The sequence below is a fragment of the Rousettus aegyptiacus genome, unplaced genomic scaffold (genome assembly GCF_014176215.1).
Source record: "Rousettus aegyptiacus isolate mRouAeg1 unplaced genomic scaffold, mRouAeg1.p scaffold_m13_p_7, whole genome shotgun sequence".
NCBI lineage: Eukaryota > Metazoa > Chordata > Mammalia > Chiroptera > Pteropodidae > Rousettus > Rousettus aegyptiacus.
Window position 1 is genome coordinate 15,510,091 of NW_023416310.1, and position 25,530 is coordinate 15,535,620.

Consider the following 25,530-nt stretch of genomic DNA (forward strand, 5'->3'; position numbering starts at 1 on the left):
TATATATGTTTCATTTCCTTAATTGTGAGTTCTTCAAAGGCAACAGCGCTGGATATATATTCTTTTAATTTACATACGATGAAGTTAACAAGTTTAACTATATCTTTTGAGGGAGTTTTAATAAAGTCACCTTCTACCCCTTCCCAGCTGGTCTCCTCACCCCCCAAGACAGCCACTGTTTCATCTGTCACCGTGCCTTAGTTTTTCCTCTTCTAGATACTTCTTATAAATGCAGTAATACAGATTGTGCTCTTCTGTGCCTTTGTGTTCAGTTTAGTTATCTTAGATTTATCCGTAATGGAATTTCTTTTTTACTGCTGACTAATATTTCGTTCTGTGACTGTACTATAACTTATTAATCCATTCATCTGCATGTGCATATTTGGGTTGTTTCCACTTTGGGGATTTTAGGAATAGAGCTGCTATGTACATCCTTATATAAGCTTTTTGTAGACTTATGTTTTCAGTTTTGTGGGTAAATACCTAGAAGTGAGAGTATGTACACTATTAACTTAATAAGAAACTGAGAAGTTTTTTCCAAAGTTACCATACCAGTTTACACTCCCACTGGCAATATACTGACTTCCAGTTGTTCCGTATCCTCTCCAGTGCTTGGCTATTGTCACAAGTCTTTTTAATTTTTGCTATTCTAGAGGTGATGAAGTTATATCTTACTATGTTTTTAATTTTGATTTCCTGATGATTAGTAATGTTGAGCACCTTTTCATGTGTTTATTGATATATCCTCATTTGTGAAGTGTCTGTTCAAATTTTGCCTATTTTTAATTGGATTGTTGGTCTTTTGATTTTTGAGTTTTAAGAGTCCTTTGTATATTGTTAGATATGTATTACAAGTATTTTTTCAATCTGTGTCTTGCTTTTTCATTTTCTTAACAGTGTCTTTTGATGAGCAGAGAATCTTTATTTTTAATGAAATCTATTTTATCTGTGTTTTCCTTTTACATTAAAGTTTTTTATGTCTTCATAATTATTTGCCTGTGAGAAGGTCATGAAGAGATTCTTCTGGTTTTTTTTCCTAGAAGCTTTGGTTTTGGTTTGACATTTATGTCTATTATACCACCTCGAATTAATTTTTTTATGTACGCTATGAGGTGGAGGCTGAAGTAAATGTTTTGTGTTTATATAGCCCATATTCTGGCAACATTGTCAAAAAGCCTTTTATTTCCCTGTTGAATTACCTTCACGCCTTTGCCAGAATAAGTTGACCATACACGAGTAGCTCTATTTCTGGACACTATTCGATTCCATCCCTCTTTCTATTTGCATACCAATATTCTTAAAATCAGGAAATGTAAATTGTCCAACTTTGTTCTTTTTAAAAGATAGTTTTGACTATCCTAGGTCCTTTGCATTTTCATATAAATTTTGGAATCCGTTTGCCAATTCCAACCCCTCCTACTACTCAAGAAAAAAGCCTGCTGAGATTTTGATTGGGATGATTTTATTAGATTTTACTTACTAGTTGCTAGTGGATAACAATGCAAATGATTTTTCTATATTAACCCAGTATCCTGTGACATTGCCAAATTCACTATTACTACTAAATTCTAGTAGCTCTTTTTTCCCTTGGAGAAGAAAAGATTTTTAATTAAAAGATACCAAAGTCAGCATCACTGTCTTCACATGCACCCCAGTAAACAGTTTACCAAGCTCAGTGACTTGGCCAGAAATCCTTAAGTTCTAGGCGGCCTCCTGCAGGGCCACTGTCACCTCTGGCTGTGTCTACTTGATGCCAGCACAACCAGTTTGAAAAGTGGGGGAAAAAATCTACCCTTCGGTTGTTTAATCTACGTAAACCCAACTATCACTTAAAACAAAAAAAGCAAACCCACTAGTTACCTACTTGGTTTCTTGTACATAGCTTTAGATATATCTAGAAGAGTGAATCAAATGATTTTCTGTAATCCTTTCAGTCTGATAAATCTGTGATTACAGGGAGTGAGTCTTCCATAAATTTCATTGTATAAAGTATCAAGTTGAGGCCTAAGTAGTTTCTTAGAATAGAATTTAACCCCAGAACCACCTACTGCAATGGCTCGTCACACATCAAATTATTATATAATAGAATCACCGAGGAATATTCCAAAATATCTTCTCAGTCAACACATGGGAGTAATTCATCATGAACCTTCTAAAATCATGTTACTTCCGTTCATGCCTCAAGGTTAGAAAGAAGATGCTGTTTTCCAAGTGCTCCCCAGACGGCCTTTGATTCCCCACATGTTGCTCTTCCCCATGCATCCTTTTCTTATTTGTCATCCAACTGTCTTTGCAGAGTGACTTTCAAGAAAATTTTTTAAAAGGTACATTCTGGACTATTTCAGTGATTTTTCATTGTTGATACCTTAATATTCTCAAAGCCACCGTTTTCTTCAAACTTCTTATTAGCTGCTAAATGCTTCAGTCCAGCCTTATTCATTAGTCCTCTAAATAAAATAGAGAAATACAAATCTCCTCTCTTTGATTCAAGAGAAGGGGATAGATGTCCCCACCCAATTTGTACCCCTTACTGTGGCCTCCGAGGCCCCTTTCGACCCCTAGGATGCCAGGGGGCACAGTGTGGAAATCCTGGTTCAAAGAGGGTACTTCACAGCATGGTCACAGGAGCCCTGAGCTCTGCGAACACTTTGGGGACTAAGGGCGGGGTCAGGGAGGGGGTGCGCATGAAATGCAAGTGGTTATAATGTGAGCCTATGTATGTGTTTGTTTCTTCAGGAGATACTTACTTCTTCGCTCCTTTGTCGGTAGTTTCTTAGTGCAGCTCAAATTATGCTTTGTTTCTCTTGTGGTTTAGTTGCCGAGTCAGGCGGTTTCTGTGCCTGGTAAGCTGGCCAGACGGAGCCCCAGCTGACCCAGCTTTGGAATCGGGGTACCCAGACCCCGCTCACTGTTAGGGAAAACCCTGGTGGGGACTTTGCAGCCAGCTTCTCCTCCTCTATCCCCACTCCTCCCCTTTATTTCTGTATTTCTGGAATTCCCATCTGGCACCTGAGGGTATGTAGATGACCAGGAAGGTAGGAACTGTGGCCAGCTGTAATCACTCCCCGCCACAGCCCCTCTGCAAGGGGAAGCAGCTGCACAGCTGAGCCACTCTGAGCAGAAAGGGTACCTGGCAACAAAGAGGGCACTGAAGTAGACAGAGCGACCAGGGCCGAGCTCCCTGACAGCTCGGCTGCAGGGGGCCCACTGCGGTCAGACCTTGGTGGCAGAACCTGCAAGCCCAACTGCTGCTATGATTCATGGGTTTTCTTTTATCTTTTGTTTTACCATGAGTTTCCTAGGAATAATAGTTCCCTTTAAAAAAAATCCCAACTTTGTATTAGCCAAACTCCCCTCAGGAGAGAGGAGGGAATTTTCCAGGCCCAGGTCGGCAGAGCCTGGGCAATCGGAGTACCCTGAGAGGACGGAGAGGGACCAGTGAGGGTGAGCCCATCCAGGGGTCAAGAAAGGCCCAAGGTCACCAAAGCTTTCCACTCACCCACACACCCTGGGGCCCCGCACGGGCAAGCTCAGTCATCCCTCCTGGGGTTTAGAAATAGAGAAGCCGTGAAGAAGAAAATACAGCAAATAAATAACATAGCATTTCAGGATCCTTGAACTCTCAAAGAGAATCATTTTGAAAAGTATCTTCAAGGGATTTGGTTTGTTTTTGCTTTCAGAAGAGAGAGCAACAGAGACGGGGAGGAATCCAGAAATGCCTGACGTCCAGGCATCCTCTCCAAATTGCGTAGGTCAGAGAGAACATGTTATTTATTAGAACCTGACATCTGTTGCCGTGAAATGATAAGCTCCATTAAAAAGCCTGGCCATCAATTACTGCTAATACAGCCCTCATCCCAGAGTGAGCTGCTTACCATACTTTCAGGCTGTACCAGGCACAGGGCGTTTACAACCCAGCTCAGACTCCTCACTCCCTTTGACAGGACCCGCAGACCATCTATTCCAGGCCCTCCGTCTGTGTTCCTGCTGTCCTCTGGTTGCATTCCTTGGCCCCTCTGAGGGCTCTTTCAAGGATGGAACCTCCCCCATCTATCCTGCTTTCTCAGTGGAAAACAGGGTTAGGGTTTACTTTCTGGTTTCAGTCATGCACGCCAGAAGAAGCTGCACGTGGAAAGAATAAGTGTAAGGTCAACACATCTTTGTCAGGGAAATTAACTCAATTGTGCTATTGTAAGAGCTACTGAGTGCTCAGGCTTGGGTTCTAATTACCCCTCTTAGTCACTGGGAAAATATTCGTGATAACCAAGTATAGCTACTTCCTTGTTTGTGCGTTATAGTCATATATTTTCCTTCTTGGAAAAATAGACGGGCATCTTATAGAGTCAGAAAGGAAAAGGTAGAATAGTCGATTTCGGATGTTTTCAGTCTACCCAAGTAAAAGCATACACTAATGGAATCAGAGTTGCTTTTGAGCTATTGGAAGAGGAAACATACAATAAGTAAAGAAAATGCCAAGAATAATGGCCTGGGAGTTAGGAGGCCTGGATCTCATCTGGGCATCATTATGAATTCTCTGTGTGATCTTGGGAAAGACACTTCACCTTTCTGGGCCTTAGTACCATCACCTGAAAGTACTGGGCTATTAGCTGATGATAACTAAACTCTCATTTATTTCTGGGATTTTAAGTAATAATTGTGTTTAAGGTAGTTTAGCATACTTTTTTATTCATGTTGGAAAAAAATCCATCTCTGTTGCCAGAGGTCAGACACAAATTGAAAACATTACTAAATGGAATTAAGTACACTATGTACGTGACGCTTTCTTGTACAACCCGTATCTGATATTTATAGAACACTTCACTTGAAGAACGTGCACACATATGCCCCAAACACACACCCAGTAAAATAATTCTAGATGTAATACATTTTCAAATGTCAAGTTAAAACAGCTTCTTGGGAATTAGGCTTGACTGTTCAGATGTGCGTGTTGGGTTCTGACAGGTGCCGCCAGGGCTGCTCAGGGCTGTCATGTGTGATGTGGAGTCCAGCCAAGGCAGGAGGGCCAAGTGCTTGTTTCTATCACTTCTCATTAAGGCATGAATTCTAGAAGAAAAAAAAAAAGGGCAGCATCAAAGAGCAATCAGCCATCCATTCTCTGCACGTCATTAATGACAAGCAGAGGCCTTGCTTCTGCAGAAATGAGATTCTGTCTTGTCTGTCGTCAGATCATGCAGCACAGGGGCCACCTGTGAAAATGAACTAAATTCATGACTTAAAATAGAAATAGGTGAGCAAAAACAGGAGCAGATATTGGGGCAGTTACCACTACTCCATTGACCTGCGAATTCCACAGCCAATAGCAGAGGGAAATTGTGTGACCATGTAGAAATGCATCTGGGAAGGTCACTGGGGGCCAGTCTTAGGACATGGAACATTGAAGGAACCTTAGAGATTATCTAGAACAGCCAAGATTGAGCATGGTAAGCATTAACCATTGTGGTGGGGATTAAATGAAATAATTCTTGTAAAAACCCTTAACACAGTGATTGGCGTAGACTTGACATTCATCGTTTTCATTTCCTGGAAGAACTTGTTCGGGGCCATACAGTACCACGATTAGAACCCTCTGCCCCTGATCACTGATCCATGGCCCAGCCCAAGCTACCTTTGACCTCTTACCTTTACTTGCCTGTTTCCTGTTCCCTTGCTCACGGGAGCAGCACAGTGGAGTCAAGGGCTGGAGGTTAGCGTTTCTGGATGCACGTACCCATCCACCTACCCATGGGGTGGCCTGGCATGGGAGCCTTTTCCCTAGTGGCTCAGCCTGGAGGCTGAGGGCTGCTGTGGCCATGGGGAAAGCCCAGGGTATTCTTGAATAGAAATAGCTCTTCTGAGAATATACAGACCTGGCACTGAGTACCTTTAAGGGGAGGTAAACGTTCCTGTGGCCGAACTTATTACTCGAATCGACGTGTAAAAAAAGAAAAGGGATACTGTAATGGAGCAGGCCAAAGAGACAGTGCTTCATACTTAGCTGCCTCCGCACCAGCAGGGAGGCTGCACGTTGAGAAGAGAATGAAAAATTCCAGTGACTCTTGTCTTCCCAGACACACAGAACCTCTGGTGCTTAGTCACGCCTAATGGAAAATGGAAACCAAGAAAGCAGAAGTGAGGCTGGAGTGGTGTAGGGCAGTCATTAATCCATAGTCACTTCTGCGGAGAAAAGGTGGTTGGCCTCCTTGTGTGCCCTAGCTGGTCAGGGCCACGTTGCCAGGCAGAGACGCATTGGCCGTCAGGAATACAGTCTTTAGAATAGCCGTGATTATAAGAGTCAATGGTTTCTGCAAACATTTAAGAGGTGTATACACTATATGCAGAGTATGTGCACGTGCACACACATGCATGTGTGCATGCACACACACACACACACACACACACACACACACACAAGTTGCTGCTCTCCAGGTGTTAAAACTCATCCACCCATTTTGAAGAGCTGCAACTACAAAGCCCGCTGATTGATTTTTGGAACAGTCCATCCATCAGGGGTTAAGATTCCATTCTGACAGTGGAGCCGTCCACGGTATTAACTACTCAATCCGCTGAGTGCAAGGCAGAATTGCAGAGCAGGAAGCTCTGTAGCTCTTCTAAAAATCAAAACCGAAGTATAGAAAATCAAAACTTTCCATTATTGATCATTTTGGGGATTGGATAATCCATAAACTGTCATCATGCCAGGTGTCCAGAAAAGTGAAATTTACGGGAACATATATGTAAAGGCAAGGAGGCTCTGTTGTTTTTATGAAAATAAGTAATAATAAATCATCCAGTCCTTACTGAGCATCTCACAGATGGTAGTAATGTGTATTGAGTACGTATACTGCACCAGCACAGCTGTGAATGCCTTACGTATTTTAACTCCTGCCATTCTCGTAACAACCCTATGAGATTACACCTACTTCACAGGTTATGGAGCTGAGACCCTCCAAAGTGAAGTGACTTGTCCAAGGTCACAGAGTAACTTAGCGCAGGAACTGAGAATCTGCATCAGGTTTCCCAACTTTTAGACTGGCATTCTACTCTTATAATGCCCTGCCTCCCTCCCTCCGATTGCTTGCCGAGCAGCTGAGCCCACAGCTGTCCGTTTAGAACTGGAGTCTCTGGGCTCTCTGCCTTGGGTGACACTCAGGTCTGGCGTGCCCCAGTGGATTTGTAGTGGCAGACACTGATTAGGTTCTACGATGATCACCAGCATTTTTCCCATTCATTCATTCAGCAAATGTTTACTGAGTTCAAAGTAGGCATCAGGCATGTTCAGTGATATGTGGAGTAGAGTCCCTCTCTTCACTGAACTAGAAGTGATAAAAATTCTATATAAATAACTCTCGTAAGACAGAAATATGTGCCGACTGCAGGTGAAATGCAGTGGGAGTCCTGAGGAGAGGGTTTGATGTCTGATTCCTGAGCCTGAGGAAGCTGCCATTGGAGGATGGGTCAGAGCTGAGGTGCAGAGATAGAGGGAGGACACTTCTGCCAAAGGGGACAGAGTGTGCAGAGGCCCAGGAGCCAGGAAGCCTGGGGTGACAGGAGGCAGGTAGCCCTGTTCCGCAGGGTGGAGGGAACGTGTGCCCCGGAGTCAGGCCAACCAGAATGCAAATCCTGGTTCTACCACTTTCTAGTAGTGTTTTCTTAATTCTGTAGACGCTGGTTTTCTCATCCATGCAGGAGGGTAGCAGTCCCCTCTCACAAGGCATTGTGACTATTAAATGCAAAAACCGATCATAAAATCCCAGGCATGTTTGTGGTGTTCCGTGAATGGTAACTGTTGTTAACGTTTGGAACACTATTAAGGAATGTTCGTCTTGGGGCCTTTCGCCCCTTCTTCGCCACCTCAACACCCAGTGCTTTCAGAGACCCGCTCTTGTTCTCCAAAGTTGGGTCGCCAGTTTAGCAATTGAAAATACAAGATGCCCAGTTAAATTTGAATTTCGGATAAACAGCAAATAATTCAGTGTAAGTGTATCCCATGCAATGTTTAGGACATAGTTATACTAAAACATTGTTTGCTGTTTATCTGAAGTTCAAATCTGTGGGCATCCCGTGTGGAGGGACAGCTCAGCCGTCGGAACAGCCCGGCTGCCTGTTTGGTGAAGGAGGACTCGTCTGTCTTCAAGGCTGCCCTCTCGGGCAGCGAAGGCCGGGCGCATGGCAGACTTTGGCAGCACCTTCAAACCACTCTCTGGGTAGAGGCAGTAAGTGCTACGTGCTCACTGCGTGTGTGGGAGCTCGGTGGGGTGGGATGTCCCGTACCAGTCGTCACGGACCTGTGGCCCTCTTCCTTCAGAACATTCTCTCAGACAGTGGGCTGAAGGAAGAGAGCCTTGGTGGTCTATAAGTTGTGTCATGGAGTAAGAGCAAGCCCTCTTTCACAGAGTTTCTCCCAGGAACTGTAGCTGTCCCTTGCGCTGTGTGATTTGAGGCGGCCATAGGAGCGTGATGGTAACTGACCAAATTCTCCCCACACTGGTGAGTCTGAGGATCACAGTATGGGAGCTAGAAGGACAGTCCAGCTGCCTCACTTTGGAAGGGAAACAATGAAGACCTAGAGAAGGAAAATGCACTGCCCGAGGTCACATAGCTATTCAGAATTTGAGTCTGAACTTGAGTCCGGGTCCGCTGCATTGGGTTCTTCAGGAATAACCGAGGGCGTCTGAAAATTCCTAGCACACTGGTTTGGTTGATTTTTGAACATTTTCTCTGGATTGCTTGGTGTCTGTGGTCTCCAGATCCTCACTTGCCTGCGTGTCCTTTGGCTTCATGCTTGACTCACCCCATCTTTCAGGCTGAGTCTCCTAAGCCCCTAGGAGCGATATCACTGCTGCCGGGGAGTTCATGGCACTTTCTAAGACCAGCTTAATCTTGGCCCTCCCCATCGGTGCCTCCTTGCTGATCTCTTTGCCCCACCCTGACCAAGTGTTCTGCTGTTGAGATGGAAAAATCCACCTCAGAGCAGATGGCTTTTAACCTCAGTTTCAGGGAAATAATTTGCCCACATAACATGAGGTGAAAATTAAAACAAAGCAGGGCATAGATTTGAGCAGAATAGTGCCCTTGGGCTTAAGAATGACTTTGGCCTGTTCTGCCCAGACTAGACTGATTATCTGGCTGCCAGAGAGTTCTTAGAGGAATCACTTTATTAATGGTATCACTGGAGAGACGGTATTAGCCCTAAGACCAGCTTTATCTGCACGCTCTGAAAGCAGACTTGACTGTGCAGGCAGAGCTGGCCCACGTGGAAGCCCAGGGCAGCGGTCATGGGACCTTCCACTCTTTTTATTTTCTTGTTCTTGCCACAACCTGTCATGAGACCAAGAAAACTTGTTTTGAAAATGCTTGACAGCAAAACAACCTGTTCTCAGCCCTGGACAAGAGGGTTTGTCCTCTCTGACCATTTACGTACCGTGAGATGTTTGACTAGCTGCTGACTGGAAAAAATGAATTTGCTGTTTTCTTCTCATATTGTTCACAGGCAAGTGCCAGTGGCTTTCCAGGTTCTCATTTCTCCTTTTTACCAGCCTTCACCAAAGACATTTTAAGACTATGTCTGAGTCCAGCTGAGTCCAGCTGAACATTAGCAACATATACTTATGAGGCTGTAACTGATGGTTACATCTTCGTGCATTGTTTTTCCTAATCCTATTAGATTTTAATCTGCGATTTCCCACTTGCACTTTGGCTCTTTCTGGTGAAGTTAAATGTGTTAGTCGAAATCTCCAGTGATCCCAGTAGCTAGTTTGACCTTCTGCGCTGGTGGCTCTAGTATCTCTGTTCCTCTCACCAACCCATGCAGGTCTGGATGGTCTCGGGTGGGACCTATGACTATAAAGGAATCACTTCACTCCTCCTCTGCAAATTGAGCGTTGTACTAGATTAAGAATTGCCAAACAATAATCTGATAGCGAATATAGCCAGCCGCCTGTTTTTATAAAGTTTTATGGGTACATAGCTACACCCATTCATTTACATGTTGAGCATGGCCACTGTCACTACAAGGACAGAATTGAGTTGTAGGAGATAAGAGTATATGGCCTGCTAAGCTAAAGACACTTACGATCTGGTCCTTCACAGAAAAAGTTTGCTGACCCTGGACTACGTAATCTTTAGGGTTTTCAGATCCAGCTCTCTAAGACTTCTGAACTTGTGGCCATTCTTTTACAGCCAGGGCTCCTGACCTGACTAGTAAGGAGTTGACCAGAGGGGTCCTCTCTTTGCCTCGCAGTAGTCACAACACAAAGCATACTTTCAGATTGTTGAAATCCACAAAGGGTGGGGGCTTACTTCGCTGTATTTTCAGAGCTGACTTTGCTAATGCCTGTATTTGTTCATTGGTCTGCTGGCTCTGCATCCATGGTGCCCACCAGTTTTGGAAGAAAGGCACCCCTGCTGCGTAAGTCTTGACTATATAAGTCAGTTGCATGGCTCAAGGTGGGACACTCATCTGTACCTACAAGGAAGAAAATTCTGGTTTGTCTGGTTGGTAACCATGACAGCAAAGGGAGCCAGATGCTTACTCGGGAACCTGTGTGGCGGCCTAAACCCACCCCACCCCCTATCTGTCTGTGTTTGCCTTAGTCTCCAAGTCTGAGCAATGGGATGAGGCAGAAGTAGTTCAAAGTGGTAGGGTAGGTAGCTGGCTCTGGTGAGAAAAACAGAAATGGGTCCTGAAGATGCCTTAAAAATTCAGACTAGGGAAGAACCAGTCTTTCTAATCTTTTTCCCCCGGTGCCAGTCCCAACAAGGTTCTAATGAATAAAATCCGCACCCTAGTGGCACGCATCCCAGACCTGCGTTCCAGATGCATTTACAGGGAATCCAAGGCATGGAATTGGACAGTCCTCTTCTCAGGGCCCCCGGGCCTATAAAGAACTTTCGTACAAACTAGAAAGAAGTACCTGCTTTGGGTTGGTGCAGAGTTCTACTAACAGCTTTGGGGAAGAAAAACATGCCCCTTTCTCCGGGCATAGAGCCCAGGGAGAGCACACCGCTCGGTGAGTGGAGCAGGGGCCGGATTTCAGCCCTCACGTGCTCCCTTATCCTGACAGCTCTGTGTGGGGCAGACGCTGCGCTCCTCAATGCAGCAGCCACTCCTGATATCTGGTATCTTAGAAGTCTCTGGGGTCCTCTCATAGGGGCCTTGCTGGCCAACAACAGGTTAACTCTGCTTGGCTTTGGTTTTTGAGACCACAGCAGCATGGGCTGGTCCTTATAAGCAGTGCTGCAGTACAGGAGGGTCTCAGAGTCTCAGGGCTAGAAGACAGGCACCCCATGGCTGGGAGCACAAAGACTTGGTCCTCTCCCGTCAGGCATTGTGGGCCCTGGTCTAGTTTAGGACCTGGCTCTTCTCTGCCAACTTCTGACCTAAAACTGGCTCGGCTTAAGGAATGCACATGATATTCTACACAGTTATATCTCAAAGGTAACATGCTAGCAGTACAGAGAAATGTGCTAAGAGGTCCAGAATAGACAAGCTCACAGTGGTGGGACCTGACCTCACTGCGGAGGCATTGGCTTACACGTTGCCCAGCGTGTGATATTCTGCCGGGACACCCCTCCTCTACAGGGTGTTTTGTCAGAATGGTCTCGAGAAGATTGTTATGAACTCTCCATGGGTGTGATGACTTTGTGCTCAGATCTGATTCCTCCCTCTTAACTCACATTGGATTGTCTTTGAGCCAGCCATGTGAGCACATTTTGAAAGATTCCCAACCCACCCTTTTTATTTTGCATCTATCAGCAGTTCCCAGTATGTCAGAGGCTGGAAGATTGGAAAGAAAGAGGCTGGGAGCCTACAGTAGCCAAGGACCCACTCTCTACTTCCTGTCTCCTTTCTTGGTTCTGAAAGACTGCTAGGAACAAGAGGGAATGTAGTTTGTCACTGTTTTGAGCCCCCGAAATATGCAGAGCACATTCTAAGGGTTAGAGTCCTTTAGACAAGAGCACTTCTCTCCGTGCCATAGAAAGATGTGATAGGGAGGATGGAGGGTGGTAGTGAGCATAGTGACTCCGAACCCGGTAGGGAAGGTTGATGGGAGCCCAATGGAGTCCACACTGGGGAAGAGCCCTATATGCTAGCGTGGGACCAGGGGCCAGGGCCCGAGAGAAAGAACTCTTCTAGTTAGCAGATCTTTCCGATTTTAAACGCTTACTACTCTAAATCACCAAGCTGATGATAATGCCCCCTCACTCTTAGCTAGAGATGCTAGGGCTAGACATGGGGTTGGGAGCAGCAGGGCCCTTCTAGTGGAATGTGGGTGCCTCAATGTCATGCCTTCTTGCTCCAAGCCCATGGCCACAGAAGGCACAGAAGACCCTCCAGGGCTGGCAGCGTGCCGTTGCTGGGCGCTGGCCCGTATCCAGATCCCACTCTGCCTTTACCGTGTGCCTCTATTTCATACACATGATTATGGCTTGGATTAAAATGAGGCAATTGTAAAAGTGTATTATAAACTATCAAATACCAAGTATGAAGTTAGTTCATTTACTCATTCGACAGCTGTCAAATGCTTACTGGGTGCAGGTACTATTTAGGCAGTGGTCCCAGGTACCCAGGTTCCCTCATTAAACAGGAGCCATTCCGTAAATGTTTGTTGAATTAATGTGACACGGGCCTTCCTCCGAGTGTGTGTACGTGGCTGTGTGAGGGGAGTGGAGGGTGGAGAAAGTGAAACTAACATGGTTTGAGGTCTTGGCGCGTGAGCCTGACACAACAACCCTGTGAGTCCTGTGGGCCCATCAGAGAGGAACACACAAAGACTCGGAGTAACTTCCCGAGGCACACAGGTGCCGAGTGGCAGAGCCGTACGTGAAGTCTGTTCTCTTGGACTCCGAACTTTGTGTTCTTTCCTCTGAATAGGGTCGAAAAGGTTGCAGGGTGTCCTCTTGCCGCAGAATGACACTAGCCGGTTCCATCTCTAATCCATTTTTCTTCTCCCAAGGATCCCCCACTCAATGATCCAGGCCAAATCCAAGTCCAAAATGATCACCCCTGATTCTAGGCCAGAAAGCAGGACTCATATGAAAGCAGGAGGCTGGCTCCATCACCACAAGCCAAACCTCATGCTCGCAAACGTTCAGGTTTTAGGAGGTTTTAGGAAAACAACAGCCTTCGATGCATACTCAAAATTCTTTCCATGGTAAGCCACTGTGAGAAAAATCTCACCCAAACAATGTATTCTTGGCAGAGGGAGGGTAGGCCTTTTCAAACATAAAGCTACCAGCAAGGACCCAGAATCATTTGAAGGAATTGTTGGTTTCCCCAGAAGACTTAGCCTTTTGAAATAAATTTTCAAATGGTTTCATTGGCCCCTCTGCCTCCTCCCCACCCTGAGATCTCCCGTGCCTCTAACTCCTTGGAGAAGAGGGTAATCATGAAGCTCCTGTCCTCGTGTTGGGCTTCAGCTTAGCATCAATGCATTCTTTTTTCAAGTTTAGCACCAAATATTTATCCTAATAAAGAAAGGTTAAAAAAAAAAAAAAAGGAAGAAAAGAGAAAAGAACTGGAAAAGTTGTTGTCTGGCTTGGTCTTCAAAAAGCCATCCCTGCAATTGGAAGTTATTGCCTAGACTTAAGAATAGATTTAAGAAAGAAGGATATTCATTCAGTCAGTCAGCAGAAAATTAGGGTATTTTTGTGTCACTGAGGTGCAGGCCCTAGAAACGAACACAGAAGCCTCCAGTGTCTACACCAGATGACGGAAAAGTCTAAAGAGCCACATTTAAAGCTGGGCAGACCCAGGCCCCCAGACCCAGCAACACCCAGGGACTCCTGCCCGCAGTGCTCAGGAAGGCAGCCTGGCCTTGGAGCCTAGAACACATGGTGGAGGCCTCAGCTGCCTCCGTCAAGTTCATAAGGCTTCACTGAACCTCAGCGAGTGTGAGCCACCAAGCCCCGCCCACGGCTGACCACAGAAGAAGACAGCATGTGTACAAGAGATATCAATCAGTAACCAAACCTCGATAATTTAGGTAGGACTGTTTTGTTCCAGAAGGCAAAACGAAGACCCAGGGGCCAGATTGCAGTATGAGAGAAGATAGTAAGTGTTAGAAATGCCACTAGGTAAGAAGGCGTCAGAATACCTTCCCTCACGAAAGGGGTTCAGTCCGAGCTGGAGGGTCGCACCTCAGAAATGCTGTTAGGGCAAGTGCGGCCTTGGACAGGGTCCTAAGATCTCTTCCAACTGTATGTGTCTCTGATTAGTACCAAGTGACTGGCTCAGCAGTTCATGCTACGGAGCGTCGGAGGCAGCGCAAACGGCCACGGGCTGGGTTGGCAGTGGCAGGCTCTATGAAAGGCCCGAAGTTCATGCCAGGCCTGGAGGGCGCGGAGGTTCGGGGTAGATAGAGAGGCCCCCAACATGTTGCGTGGTTCAGGAAAGTACCCTTTACCTGCAAAGTAAAGGGACTCCTACTTAGCTGGCTCCCAGAGTTACAAAGGGAAATTAATTATTGTTTGTGATACACTTTAAGATTCCCCCGATGAAAGACCTTGTATAAATTGCAAATTATTGTTATTGTTATTAGAGGCACTAGCCATCCGGCCTGCCCTGGTGTAGCTCAGAGCAAAAGAAAAAAGATGCTCAGGTGGAAAGTCAGCTCTGGTTATTCCAGAGCAATTGCAGTAAGAAAGAGCAGCCAAGGACGGCTTGACCCAGGACTGTGAAAGCGCAGCCAGCTGATTCCGACCAGGGTCAGCCTGAGCGCTCCGCTCCGCGAGTCACACGTCTTCGCTTCCCCCGGAGGCCAGAGCCCTGCGCAGATTTATTCTTTGACCCCTACAGGAACCAACCCTTTATTAGCAGAGGAGCAAACCATGAATGAGTGAGGGTTTGTTTGTCTGCTGGTCTGAAGGATGGAAGGAAGATTGCCATGGTGGATGCTGGCCATCCATTCTGGGGGTCCTAAGTCAGATCTGGAGACAAAGGGGAGATACATAGAAACCTCAGACATGCCCAGTGCCTCTGAGGATGCTTATTAAGGCTCTTAAGGGAACCCCTCTAGCAAAGCACAGGGAGAGGTCACTTGTTAATTACTACTTCCACTTAAGAAACTCTATCTGGCTGAAGTGGTTGAATTAATACCAAAGCAATAATAAAAATAATGGATAACAGTGTATTAGACCCAGAAGTGAACTCAGAAGCCATCTCTTCACTTTACAGATGAGGCATCTGGGTCAGAGAGGTGAAGTGCGCATCCAAGGGCCCATAGCAAGTGAAAAGCAGAGCCCACAACTCAAGCCTCTCCATTCCTATAATGTTGGGCTCAATTATGTTGGGGTAACAGTACCTCCCATTTTATGGCGCTTTCCAGACATAGTACTTCTCAACAATCCTGAGGAGTTTTAAGTTGCCAGTGACTCTATCTGTGTCAGAGGTAACTTCTGGGTTCCCTTTGCTCTTCTGGGGCTCATTACTTAGAGCACGTTTATGGTGCCTCTGTGTGTACCTGATGGGTCGCATGTGCCCTTCTCACGCTTTCTTTGCCTTTTCCCAGACACTCAGCCTCCTAGGGTGCGTTAGTACTTCTAGGCACCAGATAGGCAAGTAACAGTGAAGGCAAGTTCATCCCTTTTGTCCTTTGTTATCACAGTCATAATTCTACTGAAAAGCCACCCAATGTAGGTCCTTAGATGAGGGATTAAGATGCTAGCCAACACCTTTGTACCCACAAACCTGCAAGGAGGAGGACCATTCAGGGGATTCCTAAGAACGAGTGTAGGTGTAACGGGAGTTGGTGGTAAGTAGCTCTCAAGATTCATGACTGGGCTGTTGGCAATTCCATTTTTAGTGGAGGAGACTGAAATACAGCTAAGATGTTTGGGAGGGGGAAGGTCACCGCCAAATCAAGAAACTTTAGATATCATCTGTCTCACTCCCTCACTGTGCAGCTGAGGAACGGGAGGAGTGATTCACTGTCACGCAGCGGATGGAGAGGCAGAGCCCGGACCCTGCTCCACCGCCAGGCTCTGTCCACTGGGAGTCACGGTGGGTGGAAAGAATGCGCACTCCGAAGTCCAGCGGCTCAGGAGTCAGAAGGCGCATAGCCACCTATTAGATGTGTGATCTCAGGAGAGTTACTTTGCATCGCTGAACTGCAAATGTCTCATTGGCAAAAAGAGATAATATTTACCAGGTCGCAGGCCCATTAGGAGGAGTAAAGTAATAAAGACGAAAGTAAATAGCATGCTGTCTGGCAGGTAGTAGGCACCTCCCTTGCTTTATACTCCTGGCTCCTAGATTTTTACCGCAATGCTAATCCAGTACATGTAACTGAAACAAGTTTCGTGAAGAAAAAAAAAAAAAAAAAAAAAAAAACGTGTCTCTTTGCCACACATGATGCACTCTATTTTTATTGAATTTAATACTGGTCAGGACCCACTAAATCGGTTTCACAACACACTAATGGATTACACCCATCATTTGAACAAGCCTATTTGATTCCATGTGTGGATATCACTTATCCACATTGTTTGTATGTTCCTCCTTTCTGTCCGTCCTTCCCGCCCTCCCTCTCTGTAACTGGTGCACAGTGCAGGGCTCTGAGCTGGTGCAGAGCAGAGTGAGCCCTGGGGACCAGCAGGGCAGGTGAGCTCTGCCATGCACCTCATCATGATCAGGAAGACCCATAGGGCCTTCCACTTGCCAAAAGTTCTGCCTCCTCCTGCCGCCTGGAACTTCCCCATGTGCCAGCCCAGTTCCTGTCGAGGCCTCTGCACCAGGCAGGGGTGGTAGGCCTCTGGCATCCTCTGCCATTGAATAATTCCCTTATTTGGAATTGCTGCTTTTCCACCTGTAAGCTCAGAGAGCCAGGCATCTGGGGAGATGATTTCAGCCGCCAGGCGGGGGTGATTAGAATGAAAAGAAGAGGAACCATGGCAATCCTTGCTGCCCCTCCCCTAGATCTTCAAGGGGCCTCTGTGAGCACTGAGCTAGGAGGGCGAATACCCAGAGTGCTCTCGTGAACTAACACTGTGCCCAAAAGGCAGCAGGCGGGGGACCAAGCAGCATGAGCTGCAGCCTTTCAATGCTGAGAGTCCAGTGGGAGAAACCAAATTTATAACTAGGTAAACACTTAAAAACCCCAGAGAAACTGTCTGGGGAGGAGAAGATAGTTTTATGTCCCAAAGAATTGATCTCCTAAGTGTTGTCTCAGTCCTTTGGGGGTCTGGCACTTTTCTCTGGAGGCCGATGGCTGGCAGTGCTGAGCATAAGCCTTGAGGCAGCATCCCCACCAGGGTGTGACTTGGGGTCTGGACCCCGCACCGACCAGGACCAGTGTACAGTCTGCTCAGCTGGAACCCTGAGCATTTCCCCTTTGAGGTCCATCCTTTGGTTTTTCCCCTTTTGCTGACTAAGTGATCTGTGACCTTGGTGGTGACTCAGACAGGCGACCAGTTCTCCCCAGCAGTTCATTGCAGGTGGGGCTACAGATTGAGCAGAGGACTTGCGGGGCCTGCTGCTGAGGCACCTGCCACCTGAGGCACTCCGCACAGGTGGAGATGGGGATACAAGCTGAGCACAGGGCTCCACATTCCTGAGTTCTCTGCACCCAGTACCTGACCTCCGCCCAGCCAGATGTAGCCCATCAGGTGGGCCCCAGCCAACTCTGGGGAAAGACCTTTGGTAACAGCTGTCATTCTTTTATGCCATATGAAGGGGACCATCAACTTCTCTGGCTTTCAGTTTTCCCTTCCCAGTAATGATTAGACTATATGACCTCTGAGGTTTCTTTCTGTTACAAAATTCCATAATTCTAATGAACATCTTTAAATAAGCCCCATGTTTATATTAATTTGAGAAATATTTATTGAGGAGCTACGTGTTAGACACTATTCTTGAATCTGGGATGCAAAGATGGATGAGCATGTCAGTGGATCTTGCCATCAAGGAGCTCCTAGTGGGTGTGGGAGAGTGGTTGGGATATAGCAGACGTGTGCGCACAGAGGCAGAGCCCTGAGGAGGGAGGCAGCCCTGCGGCTGGGGAGGGCTCAGCAGCCCGTGAGAACTACCCTGTCGCTCCTTTTCGTTTGGGCGCCTGGCCCCGTCCTGTCCTCCTCCGCCTTCTCGTGCACTGCACCAGGGGCTGCCCAGGGGGTAGGAAGCAAGGCCCACAGTTGCAGACACTGGCTGTAGGCTGCTCTGGCCCGAAGGAACTGGCCAGGCTCCAGAGGGCCTCCTTGGAGCGCCTCAGAAGGAGAGAGAACCACTAGGTAATTTTGATCATTTTAGTAAGCATTTAAACATACCCTATGATTTAGAAGGAGCCAGATTTCATCCCAATACTTTGATGTCTAGAAATGGATCCTAGTTGGTTGTTTGTTGAAGTCCTCCTAAATAGCTTTTGCTTTAATTCAACACATACTAAGACTACAGCCTCGGCCGTCTTACAGGCGAAGAGCCCGAGCTGTATAAGACTTAGTCTAGTCACCAATCTCAGCATCTCAGGCTCAGGTTGGAGGCCCCGTGTGCCTTGGAATACAGGAGAGGGGAGATTTCAACTGAGGCCCAGGGCCACTGCCTGATGCTGTGAGCGTGTGATATTTTGTTCTCAGTATAATATCATGCCTTTGCGTCTCAAGTGTATCAATTTTCTTGCTTTGCAAGTTTGGACCCCCTAAAAACGAAGGAGGCCTGCCACAGGCTTGGCGCCTTTCGGGAGACTGTGCTGAGCCAGTTACAGCCACCGGTTTGTTCCCGTAGCCCCACCAGAGAGCCAGGCTGCCATCGCCTGGGGCACAGCTACAGAATAAGCTCCCGGCGCGCCAGTCACTTGCTCACCAGGGCACCCAGAGTTGGACAGTCTTCACAGGGGCCTTGGGAGAGTTCGGGTGAAGGGCATCGAAGGAGAACTGGTGTCTCTGTAGAGATCCTATTATGAGGGGTGACCCCTTTGACACGGGGAGAGTCACCCTAAATGAGTCAGTATTTACAGTGGCCATTCAGGACAATGAGGACAAGGCAAGACCACAAGGAATGATCAGCAGGACTTGTCTCACACTATTTACAGGGCTACTTTGATTTTCAGACCACATTCGGTTTGCATATGACTGATTGAAAACATGTGCCAGTTGAAGTCACAGCTGCAGGAAAAAACTGGGAAAAGAAATGAGCCTTAGATGTTTTGGAACTTGCCTCAATTTGCCAAAACGAATTCTGACTGGATTTATATGTTCTTGTTTTCCTGACAATGAGGGTCGTGTCCCTGAACCACTTCTCCCGCCCCGCCCCACCCCACACACACCCCGCCACCATGCCGGCCTGACTCTGGCAAATGTCATAAGGCTCATCCTATGCTCGCCCAAAGAAAAGCACTTTTGAATTCCAGAAAGGGCCTACTTTTTGGTCCAGTTTTGGAAGAAAGCAATTACTTAGGCTCTTGCAAAATAGAAAGTCCTAAGTAAATGAGGCTAACGGCAGCAAGGTCCCCTCCCCGTGGTTGTGCCCCAGCCGGAAGACTTGCTGCCGTGGCACTGGGATCAGGGTGACACTGGGCAGGTGTCTTAACTCGCTAAGCTTGTTGTCTCGCCTGCAAAGTGAGAGCGAGCATGGCTCCTGTCACGCTCGACAGAATGAACCGGGGCGAGCACCAGCTGTGCGCGCCTAACCTGCCGCGTGTGGCTCCTTCCCTTTCCCCAGAGGCCCCAACCTCCTTGGGCTTTATAGTTCCTGTTTTTGTTTTCATTTTCTTAAAGTTGTATTGATTCAGATTTTCAGATGTCGATTTCATGGATTTTTATTCTTTTGAAAAGAGCCATTGAATAAATAAAAGTTATTATTCCAGAAAGGAAAAACCCTGTTGATGAGATCTTGTCCCCAGGGCCTCTGAGGACGTTCCTGATGGTTCCCTGTCGTAACTTTCTTCAGTGCCCCCAGAGCCCCTTCCCTGGGATCGTTTCCCCTGACAGCTCCGGCCCTCTTCTCAGTGGGAGGACAGAGGGCTGGCTGAGGGGAGCAGGCCTTCCGTCCTCGTAAACTGCCTGTGCTGCCTCTGAACATCTGCTCGGAGCTCGGCAGTGTTCATCGCTGACCTGTCCTGTTTGTGAAAGACAGAGAATCAAGATGCAGTCAGGTCCAGTGGCTTGCTCAGGGTCCCGTGGATATCTCAGAACCATAACTAGGTGGCACTTAGAGATCAAGTATAAATCTTCCTGTTACAGGTGAAGAAACTGAGTCCAAGTTCCTGGTGACAAAAGAAGCCAGGGTCTGGACTGGAACCTGTGTCTTCTGCCTCCTGGCTCAGTGCTCTTTCCACTCCCCTGACTGCGTCCCCATTACGATGCATGCTGTCCTGGACAGAAAAAGATCTATTTGAGGCCAGCTTCAGGACCCCCATCATGAGCAGTCAGAGCCCCGCAATCCTTAACCATCCATCCAGTTCACGGCCCTACCCCCAACCACGCCTTTGGCCAGAGCCGCAGTGGGAGCATCCCAGCAGGTTGAGGCAGGAAGGGCGCGCAGGTGCCTCTCGCTACAGAACTCGTCCTTAGATACCACAAGTGCGCCACTAGCAGCTCTGGACTGGATGTGAAGAGATGCACCGTGTCCCGGCGACCTCGGCTGGGTGGTCATCCCTGAGGCCCGCTGCCTCTGTGCCTCCAGCTACCTGCTTTATGAGACAAGTGGAGAAGAGGCCCAAGAAGCCACAGGGGAAGGAATGAACCGAGGGCGAGGACCCCGGGAACACTATTTCCACACAGGGTCCGGCCGTCCCGCAGACTCAGCCGCTCCCTCTCAGACCCAGCTTGGTCCTTCGTCAGCGGTTGACATCTGTTGATCATCTGTTATGCCAAGTGCCAGGCCAAGTGCTTCCTTGGAGCATCTCATTTAATCCTCGCGAGGATTACCCTTTAAGGCAGGCGTTATTATTCCCCTTTGTAGTTGAAGACACTAAAACTAAACAGGTGAGTCATTTGCCCAAGCAGCGCAGTAAGGAGCCAAGCTCGGCCTTGAGCCCAGGTGTGGCTGGCTCCAGAGCCCACACGGCACCAGCTGCCCTTCACGGCCCATGGCCACAGGGCCCCAGACATCGTCAGGCTCGGCACCCTGCTTTGTAGATGCACCCAGAGAAGAGCTTTACCCCTGGATCCAAGACCTAGAAGAGCAGACGCGCCGGGCAGTTCGGTCCCCAGCTCCTGCCCCGAGAAGCCCGTCTGCTCTGTCCCCTGCTCTGCCTGTGCGCCGAGGCCAGTCCTCCGCGTTCACGGAAAACCTGCCCGGCCTCTCCTGGGGTCAGCTTGTTTAGTCTTATTCTCCTGACCTGAGACTCTGAAATTGGACTGAGTTGTGATTTTATAAAACCTGCAGCAAAGGGATTGAGATCAGCGAAGAGGGTCAGAACCTCACTTTGTCCTGCGGCATACCGAGCTCCAGTTTGCTCTAAAAATAAACTCCCTTCCCCTGTGACTAGAATGAGGAGCTTGACTGCCACGGGGTCCTCTCCCTGCTGACCGGAAGTCTCGGCCAGCTAATGGGGAGGTGAGGAGACCTTCCCTCCCCCACCACCTAACACACTTGTAAAGCTTGCCACACACTTTGTCTTCGGGTCAAAGATTTTTTAAAAGGTGACAGATAACTAGTGCCAATGACAAGATATACTCTGGGCAGCTCTCCATTTTCTCCAATAACAACAACAAAAAAAAAACAGTGAAGTAAATGAACACAGTGCTTGAAAGAAACCTGTGCGCGGGTGGGAGCCTTTCCCACCGCTTCCCCCTTCCTCTGCTGACCCGAGGGTGGGCCGCGGCGCTCGCTGGCAGCTGGTCGCATCATGCCTTTCCACGGCCCTTCTCCGCGCTGCTCCCTCCCCCGGTGTCGCGCAGTTCGCCCTGGCAGGGAAAGCCCGGGACAGGACAGGAAACTTCAGAACTTTCTGAGGGAGGGAAGAACTTGCTGTAAGATATGCTCCGTCCTGCCAAGACCTTTTGGTCTAAGGAGCTGGCGCTGTTGCAGCCACTTCCCCTAGAAGTTTCCAAGGAAAATCTAAGCTGCCCCTTCCTCCTCCCGTTGTCTCTCGTGAGCGCCACATCAGGGCGGGCTCGTCCCCACTCCTCTCCATGAGGAGACAGAGCTCAGGGCTTCTCACTCTAGGTCGAGGGCCCTTTCTGCCCCATCATGGTCCCCCCTGTTCATATGGATGATTGTGGCAGGGGACAGTGGGGCAGAAAGGGCTTTGAGGTCGTACGTCTCAGGGAAGGTGAGTTCAGCTGGCTCAGGACCGTGTTGAGCAAGATGTGGATGAAGGAGGGGGCTTCGTCTCTCTTTCTCTTTACGTGTCGGCATAGCTTACAGTTTGAGAATGGATTACATTTTCTCCCTCCAGACTTGAATATTACATTTGTCTGCTTCCTGGGGTTGCTCTCCCTCACTTCGTTAAACAGCGTGTGACGGACATGGCTTAACTGCTTCCCACAAACTGGTGGCTGTCAGTAGTTACCTTAATTACAGCCACAAAGGCCTCGCTGAGTGTTCTGTGTGGCCAGGCCTGTGGGGTCACCGAGAAGATGCCATGCTCCCCGCTTTCCAGGGCTGGCAGTGCAGCCCAGCAAGCAAGATGTGAGCACATGTGACAGATGCCCTGGGAGAATCACAAAGAGTATCTATGAGCAGGGAGAGAACCGTCTGGTGACCAGGGAAGGCTTGATGGGAAGGAACAAGGACGTTTGGCCCGAGCCTGAATAAGACCCAGAGGTGGAAAATGGCATGCATGGGGAGGAGCAAGCGGCCGAACTGTGGGCGGACAAGGAGGGCTCGCATCCTAGACATGCATGGGCTTAGGGGGGTCTGTGGCATCCCCCAGTTGCATGTAACATCGCAGTGGGGAGGCTTACCTGCAGTGTTTCTGGGAGCGCATCCTTGGCTTTTTTAGATTCTCAAAGTGTGTTTGTGGGTGGGAGCGGGAGCGGTTTCAGGATTCCAAAAATGTACTGGAGGAAAAGGTTGATTTTTTTTTTAACGTGTTGCGGATGGAGCCAGAGAGTGAAAGTCGTAGAGTGCCAGGCTGTGAGTTTGGGGAACACGGAGATTCTTGGTTGGGTTAGTGACTGCTCTTCTGAGTATTCATCTAGTTGAAGCAGAAAGGTGAAGTTGGCCTTGTGTGCAGGGGAGCAACAGGCCTCTACAGCAATTTTATTGAAAGGTAACAAGATGAAGAGCTAGAAGGTGTCAGGAAGGAGAAGGGGACGTTGGGAGGAAAAAGAAGCCGCAGGATGAATTCAGCACAGGGGTCTAGGGAGGAGAGGGAACAGGGTTCCCTTACAAAAGTGCAAATGGGCCAAAGCCTTTCAAAGGCCTAATACTAGGGAGCACTTCGTTTGGGACAAACATGCTGGTTTGAATAACAGAGAGGCATCCAAGTCAGTGTCCTGCATGTGGTTGGAAATGTGGGACTAGAAGTTTGGGAGAGAAATGAGGGCTGGAGACCCAGATTGGCTGGTTCTCTGCTGAGGGTGGTGTAAGCCTGAGAGTAACCACGCCGTGCCTGAGCCAAGTGCAAAGCCAGACAGGAGACAGCTGGGGCGGGCGTTCATCTGGGAGTGGGGAAGGAGGCGGAGCGAGGAGGAGAGAGGTAGGGGCTCGTGGTGCCGCATGACGCACACAGAAGGGGCCTTCCAGCGCAGGGACCCAACACTTAAGTCATTTAAGTGCAGGGGGCGTTCAGAGGCTAGGACTGAGAAAGCCAGAGCAAAGTGGTGAAATTCAAAACAGGGTTTCAGGTGGCTCGGTGTTGGGGGCCGGGGAGGCAGTCAGGTGTCATCACTAACTGCTTTGTGCTGGGATCTAGGGTGGCCCCGGCCTGTCGAGTTGCATGGGGCTACTCGCCCCTGCACCGAAAGATCCCTGTTTGAGTTTTCAGGACTCCCGAGCGCCTTCGCTCTCTTCTCACTGCTTTGGTTGGTCTGTCTCCTGCCCTTAAGTTAGCTCCTCTGCTCCTTCTGTTTGCTGTTCTAATCTCCTGGGAGCCTGGCGCGCCAAGCTTATTGGAACCGTATCCTACATAACATGGACTGGAAGGCTTCTTGGGTGAGGTGCCTAAGGCCTTTGCAGTCCGGGGACAGGTCTTCTTGGTGGCCCTTCCTAGTTCATGTCACGATTCTGGGCAAGCCACTTAAGTAAGGTGTGACCACTCTGATCTCGTGGGAGCCAGCGGCAGGGGAGGAGGAAGTGGGAGGCAAGCCTGGCTGGCCAGGGCCTGGGGTGCCCACCCTGACTCCTCCAGCTTCCTTTCCCTCTACTTACTTTCTCAGCCTTCGTCTTCCGGCAGATCTGTGGGCTCCCGGCTCGGCTCGCAGTGAGCCGTCCCATGCCCCCAGGCCTCCGCGTCTGCTGCGCCTTTTGCCTAGAAGCCCCTCAGTGCCTGCTGCCTCTCCCGATCGCCCCAGACCGGTGCCTCCTGGCACCTCCATAAGTGCCCTTGCCGCTCAGTGTCACTTAGTCTCCGTCTCCTCCTCTAAACTGGGATCTCCTGCATGGCGGGTGCCACATCCGGCTCATCTCGAGCCCTGGCACCTCATACAGCGCCCAGCACAGAGTGGGCCCTGCACACGCCCCTCTCCCCATGGGCGATGTAGAGCCCGCTTCCACCGATTCAAATCCGGGTGCCAGAAAGTCTGAGCAGCAGAGGGGCGTGCCCCAGATCCGGCCCCTAGTCTTTGACCGACCAGGGAAAGGTTTTCTGATAACCAGCCTGGCTTTCTCTCCAGCAGAACAAACTACATGTATGTTTAGAAATAAATGTGGATCATGGGTCACTTAGAAATCCTTTTTATTAGACCCTCTTTGTCTACATGAAGTCAAAGATCCAGCTGAGTGAGAAGTGCAACCCTCGTGATATTTCAGATCACCAGAACAGCTGGGTGTTTGACTTGGTCACTCTGTGGCTTGAAGCCTTTGTCTTATGCCTGGGAAACGGCAGACGGAACCTGAGTACTGATGTCCAATAGGAGCTGGCAGCCCAGAGGCTCTGCGTTCGGGCCCTTTAAATATTCGTGCAAGATAACACAGTAGTGAAGTGCATGTTCCTCCCTCGGAAAAATCCAGAAGGCTTTGCATCAGCAGGAAGGAAAATCCAACCCAAGATGCATGAACAATAAATAACAACTGTTCTGAGTTAGGTTGAAAGCTCTGAGTTGCACTTTTTTTCAAATTGTTTGTGCTAACCACAGGTTTTTTTCTCCCTCTCTTTCCCACCAGGGCTTATTTCAAAACCTTTGTCCCTCAGTTCCAGGAGGCAGCGTTTGCCAATGGAAAGCTCTAGGAAACACCACTCTTGAGAGGTGGCCAGCCAGACTGCTCCGTCCACACGCACGTCAGCACACATGGCCGCTTCCTGGAAGCCACTCGGAACGTCTTCATGGCGGCGTTGTGCTCACACAGCAGCCCTGCGCGTCCCGTCTGGAACCCACGCAAGCCGGCTGGCGGTACCCTGTCCCGGAGCCCCCCGCCTCTGGTCGCTCCCTCTTTGTTGCCTTCCATATATTTCTTAGTTGGAAGAAATAAAGTCACAAATTATGATGCAA

At 48.6% G+C, this 25,530-nt stretch overlaps 1 protein-coding gene across 1 annotated transcript in view; it reads left to right on the forward strand.

The window, feature by feature from the left end:
- The window catches only part of BABAM2 (BRISC and BRCA1 A complex member 2), a 342,513-nt gene extending 316,983 nt beyond the window's left edge, over window positions 1–25,530 (forward strand). Inside the window, exon 12 of the mRNA XM_016145351.2 lies at window positions 25,205–25,530. Within this exon, the coding sequence (XP_016000837.1) occupies window positions 25,205–25,268 (64 nt within the window). The 3' untranslated portion in view covers window positions 25,269–25,530. The remainder of the gene's footprint in view (window positions 1–25,204) is intronic.